The 19,035-nt window shown below is 35.0% G+C and overlaps 1 protein-coding gene across 1 annotated transcript in view; it reads right to left on the bottom strand.

Annotated features, from left to right (window-relative positions):
- Positions 1 to 615: 615 nt before the first annotated feature.
- The window catches only part of ALG13 (ALG13, UDP-N-acetylglucosaminyltransferase subunit), a 65,181-nt gene continuing 46,761 nt past the window's right edge, over positions 616 to 19,035 (bottom strand). The window contains 4 exon segments of the mRNA XM_011374360.2: positions 616 to 1,530; positions 3,778 to 3,958; positions 5,679 to 5,719; positions 7,807 to 7,989. Coding sequence (XP_011372662.2) covers positions 1,268 to 1,530; positions 3,778 to 3,958; positions 5,679 to 5,719; positions 7,807 to 7,989 — 668 coding nt within the window. The 3' untranslated portion in view covers positions 616 to 1,267.

Genomic DNA, 19,035 nt, shown 5'->3' with positions numbered 1-19,035 from the left:
GACAGACTGATTCATAAGCATAAATAACCTTTTAAAAAAGGCAATATAAATAGGTTTAGTGGCAATGAAAAAACACTTTTAAAATAGCTGTTTGCCAGGGGAGCTACAGAAAGCATTCATGATGAATTAGCCCTCAGAGGAGAAATGATGAATACAGAAGATCTTGTGGTCTTTGGGTAGATGAAAGAAAGAAGACAGAAAGACTGATGAAATATGTCTCACAGAAAGTTAGAGACAAGGCATGCTTGTAGAGATTTACAAGGTTAAATCCAAAAACAAAACCTGAAGATTTGACAACTTTTGGAAGTATAGAACAATGAGAAAGTAAGTCTAAAGTTCTATAAGGGAGTTAACATTAAAAAACAACAACAACAACAACAAAAAAACAGAAATACAACCTAAAAAGGAACATTCTCAAGGGAATATAACTAGCTATGGTACTATACATTGCAATGTCTTGAGATTAAAAAAACATTTCAACTGGCCCTGCCAGTTCATGCTATAAATACACATGCTTTTGCAATCAAAATACCAGGGGAAAAACATATTGGAATAATCAGATGCATCACTCTTTGCTGCCATGAAAATGCAAAAAAGAAAATCCCACTCATTTTAGCAATTTTAAATGCTAATTTTTATTTCTTGCTAACTGTGCAAAGGACACCAATTCAATACTGTGCAGTAAAACAATTACATAAATCTAATATTAAACAATAGCATATGGGATAGATCTAGAGCAGAGCACCATGTGTCTTCGAAACTGATTAATATCATAGAACACAGGTCAGTTCAGACAATTCTTAAGAAACCTGAAGAGCTCTCATTTAATATCAAGTTAGTTATCCAGAAGCAAATGCTCTTGGTTTTATTTTCTAGAGAAAAGTGGAAGTTATTCAATTTTTGCAGTTTAATATGATGTGTGACATCTGAACCAAGGAAAGTTTGTATGATTTATTCCTTTTATCAACTGGTACCATCAGCTAATATAATGTTGACAAGTGGGCTGACAGAAGACAGCTGAATACAATGAAGTATGCTCAACATAGGGCTAGTTGTACATTCATCTTAACTTCCTTACTCACAAACCAAAGTAAAATTCTTCTATTTTAAAGTACTATTTCAAATCAAAAGATAAAATAATCTCAAAATGATACAATAGTAACCACTCTAACCACCTAAATCACTTAAACTACCTAACATAAAACACTTTTAAAAAACTGAAACAGCAAGAAAATGGCAGTGCAAGAATACTTTATACTGCTCAATCTTACATATTCTGAGGTACATAATGAGAAGCTGAGGGAGGTGAAGCAATATAGCCAACTGGGCCAGGATTCATAGCACCATGAAAATGAGAACCACAATATGGTGCACCAATGGGATGCCAGGGGGCAACATATGGATAATCTGGCACAACAGGAAGACAGGAATCAAACCCCGGCAAAGGTGGCTGCCCATAGGGATCTGGCATCACTGGATAATAGACTGCTCCATGAGGGACAGATGCAGGGTCAGCATTTGGAAAAGTACCTGAAACAAAGAATGCACGAAGTACACTTTATATACAAAGACTCACTAAAACAATATAAATGCATGCTTTTACAGGTAAAAAAATGAAATTTAGCATTAACTAGAGGAAAGACCTGCTGCAATTGCAGCAGGAGCACTTTAGATATGAAATGTGACTATAACAGGCTACCGAGATTATATAAACGTTTCTGAACTTAAAAAATTTTACATGTGTCAAATGTATTCTACCTAGTGAGCACTATCTTTCCGGGGGGTTATTTAGGCACCAACAGACTTAATACATAAAGAAAACATTCTCTAGAGTCCTCTAGTCAATCAAGTTCTTTAAAGAGTTGGTCACAATTAAGTTATCCAATAGTTTTCCACTAAAATACATCACCCAGATAACTACTTTTTATTACTTTAGCAATGGAACACTAGGGGTAAGATTCTATATAGTGCTAATATTCCAAACCATTAATATGTTTTACAAAAGGAAGGAAGCAAAGAAATGCACATTCCTCACATGTGCCAGGCACAGTATACTTATACATAAAGTTTCATTTAGTTTTTATAACAATTCTGGCAAGTCAGGTATTTCTCATCTCACAGAAAATCAGGCTTAGCCAAGATCACAGCCATCAAGTAGCAGTGTTGGAATGGGAAACAGATTTGGTTAGGTTATTCTACATCGTTTCTTCTTATCTCCTGCTGACTCTTTCCAAGAAGGGCAGTCCAAAGATTCTATCCTAAATCCTCCGAAATGCCTCCCCATCTACATCATACTGTGAACAAGTACACAAAGCAACCATCCTTTTAAGGGTCTCCAACTTCTTAGTCTCAGGATCCCTTTATACTCTTAAAAATTGAGCATCTCAAATAGCTTGTTTATGTGGTTTATGTCTATCGATATTTACTATATTAGTAATTAAACTAAAAAATATTTATTAATTAATGCAAAAATAAGCCCTACATATTAGCACAAAATTTTTATGCAAAATGATTTATTTTCCAAAACATAAAAAAAAAAAAATTGTGAGATAAATGGCATTACTTTTACACTTGTGCAAATCTCTAATGTATGCCCTAATAGAAAACAGCTTGATTCTCATATTTGCTTCTGTGTTTAATCACTATATGTTATTTCAGTTGAAGGCTATGAAGAAAATCTGGCTTCATACAGATATGTACTTGGAAAAGAGAGAAGTCATTTAATAATTAGCCTTTTCACATATTGTAGATATTCTTTGATGCTACAACAAAACTAGATAAGGGGTAGTTTCTTAAAGATCAGTAGCAATGTAGATATCCCATACTTTGTTAATATGAAAATCCACTGTTTTATCTTGCATTTTGGATAGATCTTTTACAAAATCATGCTTGGGTAACATTATGCATTGGTAACTGGGAAAATATTATTTCACTAAGTTATACAAATCTCCCAAATGTTGACAACATTTCATGATACAATGTAAAAAAAAAAAAAAAAACAGATTAATAGCCCTGTCTAAGTACTGGGGAACTGTCTAGCTCATGGTGACAGATACAAGTTTTCCAAAATTTTAATTATTTGAAAGCTGAAATTTTTAACTTTAACAACAAATACTATCAGTTGTTCTTGAAGTGGCTGGCTCATGTTATTCAATTGATAAAATGTCTGCCAAATCCCTCAGTCTGAATAATCATTGTTTGTCTATCATTCTTTCAAGTAAAAATAGTGTTCCATGAAAAAGGTCAGCTAGTTCAGCTCAGATATCAACCTCACAAATCCTTTTCTTTAGGTTAATCATCATACTTCAATTCAGTATGCAAAATGTCTTATGAACACTTCCCATTTTGTCACATGGAGTATTAAGAACAATTATTTAAAAATAAATATTCAGTAAAAATAAGAACATCTTTGATGAAACAAAAAATATGAAACTGACATTTTTGTATCATGAGTGTGTGACAGTGAAGAAAAGACTGATTACTAACATAGTTACCACAGCTCATTTGTGCTTAGGCGCCAGCAGTTTTACCCACAGCTGATTTCTGCCCCCCTCAATGAAAATGTAACACAGTAAAAGGGACAAAAAAACCTAGGTATTATGATGAATACTTCTGGCCTGACAGATCCCTTGAAAGGGTCACAGGGACCCCACTTACCATGCACTGAGAAACACTGGTCTAGTATTTGGATCTAATAAAATACCTGAAGGTTATTATTAAATCACACACAATAAAATCCAATTATCATTCTTGCAGGCAATCTTATTACATACTCACCATCTGCTGATCCTTCTGCCTGTGTGTCATCTTGTTTCCCCCCTTCATTGTAAAACTGAGGAATGCTCTGATCTACCAAAGGAGGTGGCTCAGTATAGACTGGATAATTCTCTACATGATATTGCTGCTGCTGCATCTGGGGCACATAGACCATGGAGTGCCAGTAGTTGTGGTAATAACACTTTGGCAAGAAAGGGAAAAAACAAACATTTTACTCTTCCATGTTCTTAAAGTAGTATAGTTCCCTCTCAAAAAAAAAAAAAAGTTGGGCCATAATTTTCAGGTGGGGTAGCAATGACTTTTTTGACCTTGAAGATATGACATTTGTAAAATCTATTTTTTTTATTACAACTTGCAGTATCTATATCTCATACTTGGAGCTAGAAGTTCTAGGAAAAAAGCATCTGAAGAAAATTAGAGATATACATAATGACATGTATACAGATATGTCTTTTATAGCATTATTTATAAAAGCAAAGCACATGTGAACACACTAATATTCAGTAACAGGGAAGTGGAAGAAGGTATTATGACCTATTTATGATAAAATAATACAGGCAATAAAAAAATCATGCTGTCAAATATTTAAAGAAAAAAATGCTCATACTGTTAACTTAAAAGTTTACAAAATTACATAGCTGTCCGTATTTTGTAAATTAAACAAACTGAAAGGAAATTTATCAAAGTATACAATAGTTATACAAGTGATTTTTCTTTAAACTTTAGTATTTTCCAGATGTACTATAATAAAATGCTATTACTTTTATTATGAAAAAATAGTATTAAAATATTTTTCTGCATTTCCTTGTATTCCTATGGAGGAATAATTTTAAATGCCTCAGGCTTGTGGAATTAATTACATTTCCACATGTGACTAATAACCTAACATAATTGAAAGTAGATTATTTTTCAATTCTTGAAATTGCCTTTATGAAATAGTCTCAATGAACAAAAACTCATTCCACTACTCCTAATTTATAAATGTGTACCAGTTGGGACAGATAATTGTATGGAAATAATATGTCTGAGGTTTTAGGGAAATTAGCATCTGGGAATATGAACTATTCTGAGCATTATCCAGGAGACTATCTAGTTTACTATCATCTGCCAAATCTTAAGATGCATCATTCCTTTTCAGGGAATATACCATCTTGTTATATCAGAAATCAAGTGTATTTCGGGGGAAAAATGATCCCTGAAAGAATGAAAGAGCTCTTCTAACAAACCAAATTTAACAAGGCATTAAAAGATTTATACACTATGTAAAAGTGGGATTTATTTCAGGGATGCGAGTATGTTAAACATCCACAAATCTAAGTTTTACACTACACTAACAAAATAAAGAATAAAAAAAGAGCTCTTATCTGAAATCAGAGACACCTTTCAGTGATATTAAGCTTTTTTAAGTACCCACATTTTACAACTCAAGGGAGTGGTGAAAATCAAGTGTTTGGCAAATATCTACAAACACAGGAGTGCTTAAAAATACAGTTCTTTAAAATGTCTGAATTTGTCTGATTACTTTTCACATGAAATGCAGAAAAACCCATAAAAATGTTTTAGGTAAGCAGGCTAAATAACTCACTAATTATTGTGAGACAGAAAACAGAGTGAAGGGTTGACAAACGATGTTAAATATGCAGGCCAATATATGCTAAAATTGTGCTGCTTAGAGTCATCACTCACCACAATTTAACAACTATTTTATAAGAGAAACTGAAACACTGGGAGGCTAAGGTAGAAAACTGATCTTATCTTCTTCAGATATTTTATAATGACAGAAATAAAGCTTTTAGGCCCCACACAGTATCCTTGGCTCTTAAAGTTCAAGAGTCTGATTATGAAAACTACTTATATTTTTAATATAGAGTTTATCAAAGTAATTTTAACATGACTCTTACCTGCAATCCCAGATTGAAATAGTACTGTAAAACTTTTGTATCTAAAAGTAAAAATTTTTAATATTAGTCACTAGATGACATAAGCAATTAGAGCTACCACTTAAAAAGCTTTTGTTTGAGTATTAAGGTAGATAGATATAAATGGCTTCCCACATCAACACCACCCTCAATTCTAACTTATTTATAGTAAATGACCATTTACTTACTGCTACAGGTAAAATCTTTTTCTGATCCAAGGTTTGATCGCCAAATACATATTTATTTCTACTCTTAATATTAGCAGATGTTACAGGAACTCCACTCTGCTAATATTTCGAAAGAATCTAGTAATGGCATTTTCTTGCTCAGGACTAAAATTATACTACAATACAAATATACTACATAAGCAATCATACTAGTTCTCAGTTAATGGAGCTACTACATAGCACAAACTAAATGCTCTACTAATGCTGAGATTCGTGATGCCTACTGAGATAAATAGTACTGTATAAAACAATTAACCTTGTTTTTAGTTAACGTGACTACCACTAAAACTTGAAAAATAGGAGGCAATGAGAACAGTAACTTGAAATAAAATAAGTTATATCCTAAGGTGATAAAATTTCTCCAAACATAGAACTTAATTAAAATGTCACAAGTGAACATAAACTAAATGTATGGGGGAAGAGGGAATAGCCTTAGCATTCCAATTATATCTCTAAATGTATTTTTACTGACTGACCTGGAGTCCACGTATATTATTATAAGATAATATAACCTGAATTCCACTAACAAACAAACTCTCAGAAAACCCCTCTTTAAGTTGGAGACTCCCGATATATACATATGTTTACTGCCACTTTAAATGGCATGGGATTCCACTCCTTCACATACATACATACATACATATATATACGTGTGTGTGTGTACACACACACACACACATATACACACATCCATGCAAAACTTGTATACAAATATTCATAGCAGTATTATTCACAATAGCAAAAAAATGGAAACAACCCAAATGTCTATCATCTATTAGATAATAAAATGTGATGTTATCTATACAATGGAATATTACTCAACCATAAAAAGAAATGAAGTACTGATACATGATACACTAATAATGAAATAGGAAACCACGAAGAGTTAATATTATACAAGGCCTGGAGAGGAAAAAAAGGAAATAAAGATGAGGACTTTCCTCAGTCAGACTGGGTTTTAAGTGAAAATAAAAAAGCCAAGTGAAAATGTCTAGCAAGTAGCTAGAGACAAGTACCTAAAAGCTTCAAAGGCCAAGGTAACATAGATTTAGGAATCATCTACATAAATGTGATGCCGAAGTTTTACGGTAGAGAAAAAGAATGGAGTTAAAGGAGATCTTGATGACTACTTTAGGGGCTGGAAAAAAATAAGAGAAGCAGCTAGAAAAATAAAGAGAATCATACAACAAAGAAGGTATAAATAAGCTACAAAGAACTTTCAACTACAATTCTCTTTTGAGAAACACTGCCAAAGTGAGGGGCAACAAAGGACGTCCAATGGAAAGCCACTCCTTAGTTTAATTAGGGAAACAAGAACACAGGGCTAAAATCCAAGGCATATCAAACCCTCAATTCCTAAAAAAAATAAATAAAATAAAAACAAACAAAACTTCTCCAAGTCTTCAAAGCTCAGTTAGAATCCTAAATATTCTGTATGTCCTTAGAAATGGAACTGGCATGATTTAGAGTTTTCTATAATTCCTTCGATGCTACTAAGTAGAAACCTTCAAAGATTGCAACAATTTTATATATTTGTGGTAGATTTCAGAAAAGAAATGAAGAAAATTTGGATATCGACTCCTGCTTTTTAAGAAATAGTTGAGACAGCAAAGATATCCAGTTGAGAATCTTCTCCAAGGCAGACAGATAAGCTAGCTACCAAAATGCAGCAGCATGAGTCACCTCAAGCATCCACTTCTTGATTATAAGATATTCTCAGCTTTCAGTTGCTCCTTTCCTTAGTCACTTAGCGTTATGTTAAGTCAATTTCCATTTGGTACCCTCTACCCTACTCCCACCGGTTAACCAGAGATATGCTCTAAATTTTTTTTAAAAAATCCCAGACCTAAATAACTTTCACCCAAGTCTCGAAATCCATTTACCTTGAGGCAGATCACTGCCATTTGGATCACACGAATAAGGTGGAGGTGGTGGTGGTAAGTTTGAAGCCTCTCCCACCTCAAGAGGTGGTGGTGGTGGAGGTGGTGGTGGAGGTGGTGGTGGCACAGAGGCAGCAACAGCAGGCATAGGAGCAGAGAGGTATGGATAGGATGGTGAAGCAATCACTAAAAAAGAAAACAAAACATAAAGTAACAATGCACAATTGTAACCTTATAAGTAATATCTCATCTACTTTTTTTTTGCTCCAGACATAGTCAAAAACTTTAATTCTTATAATTTGACTTAAAAACAGAACCTCGGAAAGTGAATTGCTCCATATTCTCTTAGTCATGCCAGCTGAAAACTAGTTCTTACAGGTTATTTTGAGTTAAGGAAATTACCCGAAATTAAAAGGAAAAAAACCTGGAAGTTGCAGAGTTTTGACTATCAAGACTTTCAACATCAGCTAACCAGGTACATTTTTAAAATACCATTAAAGCAAAAGTTTTACTTAGCTTAATATAAAGTGTAGGTTAGCTTAACATAAAGTGTAATAAGTTTTCAGCTAACTGACACACTCTTAGTCAAATCACAAGTTGTACAAACTAATAAAAGACTAATTCGTACAAATTTAAGTAAGCCTTGAAGGTTTCTACTTAGTAGCATCGAAGGAATTATAGAAAACTCTAAATCATGCCAGTTCCATTTCTAAGGACATACAGAATCTGAAACAGGCTAGATGAAATATCTTATCCCTTTAACTTTCTATACCTGTTCCTATAGTTTAAAAATAATATTTACGCTTAGGAGTTTCGTAGTTTTTAACATAAGCACTTCAAATATCATTATGTTTAAATATTAATACATTCCTCTATGATAAAGGAAACAATGTGATTCTAACCTAGTAAAAATAAATACCTCTGTATATACACAGTATGCCAGATAAGTTTGTTAAATTTTTTGACAAAAGATGAATGATACAACTCTTCAAGGATAAATGAACATTTTAGCCGACTTAGAAATTCAAGTACTGAATTTAATCACTGTTACTTGCACTATAATTTTAACGCTGAGAAGTACAGAAAGCTTAGTGTCAGTCAATAAAGATTTAAATTCAGAATTTTAGAACACTTAGTACAGGAACAGCCCACATGAGCTGAATTTGCTACTCTGGTAATTTAGCAAGAGAAATTTAAGGCCAAGTATTAGAAATAATCCACACTGTTTTCACTCATCAACTAAATACACTTAACTATGTCCTTTATACAATTATAGGCTAACAGTAATAGGAAATCTGTGTCTTAGGGTGATTTACAACTTGATAAACAACTCTTCGGGAGTAATGAAACTGTTTTTGATCGTGGTGGTTATACAACTCTATATACATTGTGTCAAAACACACAGAACTGGGCACCAAAAAAATGAATTTTACTGTATATAAATTAAATAGTAAGTTTTAAAAACTTGCTCAACTGTTTCAGTCTTGTCATACATGTGAAAAACTACTCTTACAAAAAGTTTTGAAAAAGGAATTTAATTTTTAGAGTATCTACAAATACTCTAAACGGTATATGGGTTTGCTTTCTATAAAATAATGGCTTCTTCAACAAAATTCCACTCATTCCTTCTAAACACTCAAATCACACCGTTAAAAAAAAATAGCAAATGAAACAGAAAGCAATAAATGAACAAACAAAACAAACTGATAGACACAACGGTACCGTGGTTACCAGAGGGGAAGGGGTGGGTGAAAGGAGGATGAAGAGAGTAAATAGGATCAAATATATGGTGACAGAAGACTAGATTTTGGATGGTGAACACACAATACAATACACAGATGATGTGTTATAGAACTGTACACCTGAAACTTATGTAAGTTAGTAACCAGTGTTACCCCAATAAATTTATTTTTTTAAAAAGCTAATGGAATAAAGTTCAATTAGCTGAAGATAGTAGAATGCAATTATGATCACTAGGTAAAAACCAACTACTAGACACAGAAGTAGTTAAATAAGTTCTCATGGGCCTGAGAGAATAAAGGACAGAAAAAAATTTGGAGTTAACTTTGTCTGAATTTGCCTTCCTTGTAAATGCATATTATAATAAGCCCCATAAGGAAAAGCTTTTATGATTTCCAGTTGTTCTAGATGCATAAGCATCTATCTCATTCACAGGCACAACAGGGCTCTATAGCTTAATGGGTATAGTTCAAGGGATGGCTCCAGAACAAGAGAAGCAAAATGCTCATTTCCCCCCGTTGATTTAACTGCAGCCTGCTCTGGACATTTCAGAAGAAAACACAGTAAGACCTGGCTGGCTTCCTTAGAAATCAAAGGGCATGGCCAAGACTAAGGTGTAGTGAGGTGCAAAATTTAAGGTGCCACCAAATGCCAAAAAAATTCATGATGAAAATATCAGAATTCTAATAGACAAGATACAAAAGCCTGCATTTGAGTGACCTCAAGAGTGAATGTTTACTCAACTCACCCTAAGCCTGGCCCACAGATCCTGTCTTTAGGGCAAGTGAGTCACTATTCCTGGCCCTGGAAAAAGCCCTGGGAACAGTTATCAAAACCTAGTTATAACAGGATTTGATGCCTATGAGGAGTCTCATATTAAAGGCAAACATGGCATCTAGTTACCTGGCAGATAGGAAATGACTTAAAGGAGGTTGGGATGCGGATGCCAATCTGTCTCACAAATAACAATGGAAAACATGAGTTGTTTCATCTAAACGACCAACAGAAATAGTGAAGAGCAACTAAAAAGCAGCCACAGCCTGGTACAGTTATAATCGAAGCTCTTACTGACTCAAGTAACAAAAGTAAAATAAATGAAGGCAATATACATTTTTAAAAATACCTACATAGAACACAAATCTGGCATTTAAAGTTAGGTAAGCTTTCAATGATTCTACATAAATGAGGCATTACAATGCTTGATTTACCTGTCACTTGATTTTTTTTTTAAGCTCAGACATCTGCTAAAAGCAGACAGCCAACACTTTGCCCTACACCATTATAGCCCCGAAATAGGAAAACCAGGATTTACATTAACACTTCCAGTGAAAAATGTCTATAGTCATGAACATATACTGCATATTTTTGTTGCAGGTACCGTGCTAATAAGCACTTAATTAGATACGGAAAACAAATGAATTATTTTATGGTAGACATTATACAGGTCAATAAATAACTTTGTCAGCCATTCCAGAAAACTTCCACCCTCCCTATCCCAATCATAACCCTCTCCTTCCCATCATAACTGACCATTATCCTGACTTTCATAATAATCACTTTTAAGAGTTGTCACCCAAATGTGCATCCTTAGACAGTTTTTTCAAGTTGATGTCTTGAATCTCTTTTAATTTATTAGTCCCTTCTCCATCCCTATCATTTCCTTCCAGTTTATCTTTTGAATAATCAGGGCCGTTTGACCTGTTGTTTCTTATAGTCTGAATGTTGCTAATTACACACTCATGGTGCATTTTAAAATGTTCTGTATTTCCTGCAAATAGGAAGCTCAATTCAGGAGACTGAATCAGACTCAGGATTGATTCCTTTGGCATAGTGTATAAGTAATGTCTACTTTAGCAATCTTAGCAGCTATTGGTGTTTAATAACCATTCAGTAAGGACTGCGAAATAATTATATTCTGCCACTTTTTCACCGATTAGTTAGAATACTAATATACAGAAACATTCCCTCTCATCTATTAGTTGGTTACCCAGTAGTACAGTTCATAAAAGAAAGGAAGGACACATACTTGATACTTTCACTCTATTTTCCAGTTGTCGAAAAACATAAACTAGTTTCCTATATCATCCTCTTAAGGTGAACAGTTTTTAAATTAGGAACTCTTAAATTTAACATATTTGATACGTTCCGATCTGTTGCAATTACCACTGGTGAGGCTTAAACTGTTCCATCTTTAGCCAGTGGAAATCTCTTCAAAATGGCTCCTGAGTCCTTTTGACATGATCCTAGTACTCTGAAAGCTTCCTTGCTATGTGGGATGACAAGATGATACAGGCTCACCTTGAACATTTTCTGCCCAGACCTGAAATCAGCAATTTCTCCAAAAAGCTGTTTGCGGGAATGTCAGAAACATGACGGAGTGAGAGACGTCCTCAGATCTCTCCCTTTGAAACAACAATAAGCTGAACATTTAAAACTCAACAAAAACCACCTAAACTGCACACCAGCATGTCTGAGCGTGGGATCTGCACATAAGAACTACCACATGTCAGAACCCCAGGTGTTGGGAGGTGGACCAGGAATGATAAAGAAGCTGCCTCTCACAGCCTCTAGAGCTCCCTGCACAAGGAAGGGGGAGGAGAGAAGGAGTGGCGAGTTCCTGCGGCAAGTACCAAGAACATTCCTGCCTGAGATAGCTGTGGCCGCGGAGCCCAGTCATCAGGGTAGAAAGCAGAAAAGCAGGATGGGATCAAAGAGGAAAAACAGCAGATTTCTGCCGGCCACCGTTGCAAAACCGAGGCTGAGCCGCAGCCCCCAACCCCCAACCCAGAGGGCCCCTCCCACGGTATCCTCCAAGACCCGTCACCGCGGAGCCCCAGGGGAATCTGAGCAAACGCTGCTGAGACTGAGACTGTCGCTGACACTGACAGGGACTGAAACTGAGGATAGCGAGCGTCATTAAACATCTACAAAAAAATTTAAAAAGCATTATGAAGACTTTATATAAAGCAGGATCCAAAAGACTTAGACGCCACCTACTGGAAACCAAAAGAAAAGCGCCTTCTTTGCAAGAGGCTAAAGAGAGACCTTTATATAATAAATCTTCTTTCGGGGAAAAACAACACAATACACTTCTATTAATGCCCAGGCAGAGAAATAGTCCATTAAACAGCATGAACAATCAAGGTGACGAGGCATCTCAGGAAGAAAGAGGGAAATCTCCAGAAAATAAGCTTACAGATATAGAAATATGCAACTTAAATGCCAGAGAATTGAGGATGGTACATCTGGAAAAACTCAAGTGAGTTCCGAAACGAGTCATGGCAACAATTTCAGGAATTGAAAACACAACTAGATGAGCAGAGCAAGGAGATGGAAACCCCCCAAAAGAACCAAACAGAAATTCTGGAGATAAAAAACCACACTGCAAGAGTTGAAAACTAAAATAGCAAGCTTGGGAAATAGAGTCGACCAAATGGAGGAAAGGATCAGTGATATCGAAGACAGAAACCTAGAAATAAATCAAAAGGAAGAAGAGAGAAACTGAAGAATGAAAAATAATGAAAGAGAAATTCAAGAATTAGCTGATACCATCAGGAGAGGAAACATAAGAATAATGGGCATTCTTGAAGGAGGAAAAGGAGCAGGGACGGACTAGAAAGCATTTCCAGACAAATAGTGGACGAGAATTTCCCAAATATAAGGAATGAGCTGGAACTTGGAATTCAAGAAGTCAACAGAACACCCAATTATCTCAACCCAAAAAGGCCTTCACCAAGTCACATTGTATTAAAATTATCAAAAATCCACAACAAAGAGAATTCTCAGGGCAGCCAGGGAAAAGAAGACGGCAACCTATAAAAGAAAATCCATTAGATTATCGTCTAACTTCTCAGCACAATCTTTATAAGCCAGAAAGGAGTGGAATCAAATGCTCAAACTATAAAACTTATAAAAGAAAACCCATGAGATTATCCTCAGCTCAACACTTACAAGCCATAAAGGAATAGAATCAAATATTTTAACTATTAAGTGACAGGAACTACCAGCTTAAGAATAACGTATCCAGCTATGCTCTCCTTTAGATATGAAGGAGAAAATAAGACTTTTCCAAACATACAAAAATTGAGGGAATTCTCCACTACGAGGCCTGAATAGGGGTCAGTTCACCTAAAAGAAAGACAAAAAAAAAAAAATACATAATTAGGAGTAAAGTGACTATCGGGCAAATAGAAGCAAAGGACTGCAACCCTTACTAAGAACAGGGCATTATAATCTTAAACAATAAGAGAATTGTTATAGCAAGATAGTAATGAAAGTTCAGCATACATAAGAACAAATTGAGATAATGACTGAAAAGGGAAGAATTCAAAGATCTTAATTCGCAAAGAGGAATGGAGATAAGGCACGCGCAGAATGGACGACTGTATGTATATAACTATCTTCTATATATTGATAATGGTAACTACACACCAAAGACTCAGAACCATTGTATATAACGTAAAACAAGAAGGACGAGAGGGAAAACCAACAAAAGCCAACCAAAATAAAGAAAACGGAAGCACAAAGACAAGAAACAATGGAAACACCAAGTAATCAAAAAGCAAAATATAAAATGGCTAAAAGACGACCTCACATTTCAATAATCACCTTAAATGTAAATGGACTGAACTCACCCATAAAAAGGCACCAACTTGCAGAATGGATCAAAAAACGAAACCCAATCATATGCTGCCTTCAGGAGACACGTCTCAGCTCCAAAGACAAATATAGACTCAAAGTGAAAGCGTGGAAAATGCTATTTCAAGCAAATGGCATTCAGAGTAAAGCGGGAGTAGTGGTACTAATGTGGGACAGACTTCAAAATAAAAGGTAAAGAAAGATACTGAGGGACACTTCATAATGATAAAGGGAAGCATGCACCAAGAAGACATAACACTTATTAATATCTATGCTCCCAAACAGGGAGCCCTGAAATATATAAAGCAATTAGTAGAGAACTAAAGGGAGAAACAGACCAAAACACGATATTGTAGTAAGTGACCTAAATACTCCACTGTCGGATATGGACATCACCCAAACAGAAAATCACTAAGGAAATAACATCCTTAAATGACACTTCAGACCACTTGACAGAATTGACATTGACAGAACCTTCCATCCCAAAACAGCTGCTTATACATTCTTCTTTAGTGCACATGTAACATTCTCAAGAATCAACCACATACTGGGACACAGAGATACCCTCAACAAATATGAGGGTTGAAATCATACCAACCATATTCCCTGATCATAATGCTTTGAAACTAGAAATCAACTGCAAAAAGAAAGCAGGAAGAACTACAAATACAAGGAGATTAAACAACATGCTACTGAAGAATAATCGGGTCAGAGAAGAATAAAAAGAGATCAGGAGATACACAGAATAATAATGATAGCACAAAATATCAAAACTTTTGAGACATGGTAAAAGCACTCATAAGAAGAAAGTTCATATCATCACAGGCCTATCTCCAAAAACAAATAAACAACCTAACAGTTCATCTTAAAAAATTAGAATAGGAAGAACAAATGAAGCCTAAAATCAGCAGAAGGAAAGAAATCATCAAAATTAGAGCAGAAATAAATGAAAACTAACCAAAAAATCAATAGAAAAAAATGCAACAAAGACCTGGTTCTTTGATAAGGATAATAAAATTGACAATCCCCTGGCTAGACTCATTAAAGAAAAAAGAGAAAGGACATAAATAAACAAAATCAGGGATTAAAGAGAGAAAATTACGACTGACATCGCAGAAATATAAAGGATCATACAAGAATACTATGACAAAGTATATAACACCAAATTTAATAACCTAGAAGAAATGGACAAGTACTTAAAAAAATTCAGCCTTCCTAGAGTGAATCAAAAAGAACTGGAAAATCTAAATAGAACGTACAGCAGTATGGAAATTGAAACAATCAAAAACCTAGCAAAAAGTAAAAGTCCAGGAGCAGATGACTTCACCAGTAAATTCTACCAAACATTCAAAGACGATGTAATAACTATTCTCCTCAAACTCTTCTAAAATATTGAAGAGGAGACAATACTTCCCAACTCATTTTATGAGGCCAATATTACTCTGATACTAAAACCTGGTAAAGGTAACACACAAAAAAGAAAACTGCAGACCAATATCTCTCATGAATACAGAGGCAAAAATCCTAAGATACTAGCAAACCAAATACAGCAACATATTAAAAAGATTATACACCACGATCAAGTGGGCTTCATCCCAGAGGCACAGGGATGGTTCAACAAACACAAATCGATTAATGTGATACACCACATAAACAAATCAAAAAATAAGAATCATATATCAATGGTTGCAGAAAAAGCGTTCGACAAGATACAGCATCCATTTATGATCAAAACACTTCGCAAAATCGGTGTAGAAGGAAAGTGCGTTAACATAATAAAGGCCATCTATGACAAACCCTCAGCCAACATTATACTAAATGGTGAAAAATTAAAAACGTTCCTTCTAAGATCAAGATCAAGGCCAGGCTGTCCACTATTGCCACTCTTACTCAATGTAACTTTGGAGGTCCTAGCGAGTGCAATTAGAAAAGAGAAAGATATAAAAGGCATCCAAATAGGAAACGAAGAAGTCAAATTGTCACTATTTGAGGATGACTTGATTCTTTATATAGAAAACCCTAAAGACTCCACAAGAACACTACTAGAAACAATAAGCAAATACAGTAAAGTTTCTAGACACAAAATCGATGTTCAAAAATCTATAGCATTCCTTTACTCTAATACGAAGTGTCAGAAGAAGAAGTGGTAAAAATAATTTTTTTATTAATTGCCACAAAATAATAAAATACCTAGGAATCAATCTAATGTAACATGTGAAGGACCTATATAATGAAATCTATAAGCCCTATTAAAAGAAATCGAAGGAGATGTAAAGATATGGAAAGATATTCCATGTTCTTGGATTGGAAGAATTAACATAGTTAAAATGACCTTATTACCTAAAGCATTATACAGATTTAATGTAATTCCCATCACATCTCATCAGCACTTTTTAAAGAAATAGAACAAAAAATCATCAGATTTGTATGGAAGCACAAAAGACCCCGATTTGCAGATGCCATCCTGAGAAAGAAGAACGAGACTGGAAGCATCACTCTGCCAGACTTTAAATTATACTACAAAGTGACAATAATCAAAACGGCAGCAAAACAGACATATGGACCAGTGAAACAGAATCAAGAGTCCAGAAGTAAACTCACATTTATATGGGCAAATAATTTTTGATAAAAAAGCCAAAAACATACAGTGGAGTAAGGAAAGCCTCTTCAATAAATGGTACTGGGAAAACTGGAAAGCCACCTGCAAAAGAATGAAACTAGACTGTTATCTATCACCACTTACCAAAATTACCTCAAAATGGATTAAGGAATATAAGACCTGAAACAATATAATGCATAGAAGAAAACATAGGAACTAAACTCAAGGACCTTGGACTTAAAGAGGATTTTATGAATTTGATCTCGAAAGCAAGGGAAGTAAAAGCTAAAATAAATTAATGGAACTACATCAAAATAAAAAGCTTCTACTCAGCAAAAGAAATCATCAACAAGGTACAAAGAGAACCATCTGAATGGGAAAATATATTTGCAACCAACGCCTCCCCCATAAGGGCCTAATATCCAAAATATACAAAGAACTCATACAACTCCGTAACAACAAAAAACAAACGATCCAATCGAAAAATGGGCAGAGGACCTGAACACACACTTCTCCCAAGGGGACATACAAATGGCCAACAAATATACGAAAAGATGCTCAACATCGCTAGCTATTAGGAAAATGCAAATCAAAACCACAATGAGATACCATCTCACACCTTTTAGAATAGCCGTTATCAATAGGACAAGGAATAACATGCTGGAGAGGATGCGGAGAAAAAGGAACCCTTGTACACTGCAGGTGGGACTGCAAATTGGTACAGTAACTATGGAAAACAGTATGGAGGTTCCTCGAAAAACTAAGATGTGATCTACCATATGATCCAGCAATCCTTCTACTGAGTATTTACTCCAAAGACTTGAAAACTCGTATCCAAAAAGATATTTGCACATCGATGTTCATAACAGCATTATTCATGGTGGCCAGGACATGGTAGCAACCGAAGTGTCCTACAATAGATGACCGGCTAAAGACGCTGTGGTACATGTATGGAATAGAATATTACTCAGCCAAAAGAAGAGCTGAAATACTGCCATTTGCGACAGCCTGGATGGACCTCAAGGTAATCATGCTAAGCGAAATAAGCCAGACTGGAAAACTTGAAAACCACATGATATCTCTTACATATGGGATATAAACCTAGAAGCAACAAATGAACAGGACAAACAAACAGAGACTTATGGACATGGAGTATAGCCTATTGGTTACTAGAGGACTATGGATTAGTGGTTACTAGTGGGGTAACTTCCAATTCAAACTTGAGACCATAAAGGCTTTTACTTAACTCTTTATTACATCTGTATTACCTTTCTTCCATACTGAGACTCCTGGTTTGCAAGATGAGATAAAATTAGAATATCCTGTACACACTCGTTTGTTTTAGCCAACTACATACAGGATCAGAATAACAATCTGAGTGTCTAGATAAAAGAACCTGAAGTGTGATTATTGAGCATTAAAAAATGCCTGGCACACGATCTCGTCTGATCTTGGAAGCTAAGCAGGGTCGGGCCTGGTTATTACTTGGATGGGAGGCCACCTAGGAAGAACAGGTGCTGTAGGTGTTAAAAAAAAAAAAAAATCCTGGCACATGGTCTCTCAATTCTCCCACTTTTCAAAACAAGTATACTATACATATACATCATCCAAACAGAAGACTATTACATAGCATATTCTCAACCTCTCAGCCCTCATTTTGTCCTAATTCTACAGGTAAATATATATTTAATACCATCAGGAATTATGCTGTTGTCTCTAATTATTTCGGTAGTCTGAATGAAAGTCAAAACTCATTCTCTAATACACTGTTGTCAATCCAATACAACTGATGGCAGAAATATTCTGTGTTGTCCAATACTGTAGCCAGCCACAAGACTTTGAGCACGCGGCATACATGCAACTGAGCAACTGAAGGTTTATTTTATTTATTTACAATTAAATTGTCACATGTACCAAGTATTTACCTTGGCTTGACAGCATAGCTTTAGCAGATTTTTCAGAAGGATTCATGCAAATAATATTGCCTGAATTCTGACACATTGCCCTTTGGGCCTGAAAATCAGTTTGGCTGGACATAAAATCTTTGGTTCACACATTCTTTCATTATCTTAAATGTCACTCCATTTTTTTTTATTAGCATGAAACACTGCTGTCAAAGTTTGATGATTTTCATTTTATTTCTTTTATATTCCATAGTCTCCTTTATGTAGATAAATCAAAAGACTTTCTATTCATTTAAAGTCCAATCATTTTACTAGAATATCCTGTTGTTGGTTGTTCTGGGTCAATATTCT

This window comes from Pteropus vampyrus, unplaced genomic scaffold (assembly GCF_000151845.1).
Source record: "Pteropus vampyrus isolate Shadow unplaced genomic scaffold, Pvam_2.0 Scaffold244, whole genome shotgun sequence".
In the NCBI taxonomy this organism is placed as follows: Eukaryota; Metazoa; Chordata; class Mammalia; order Chiroptera; family Pteropodidae; genus Pteropus; species Pteropus vampyrus.
This window is presented reverse-complemented; position numbering and strand designations above follow the sequence as displayed.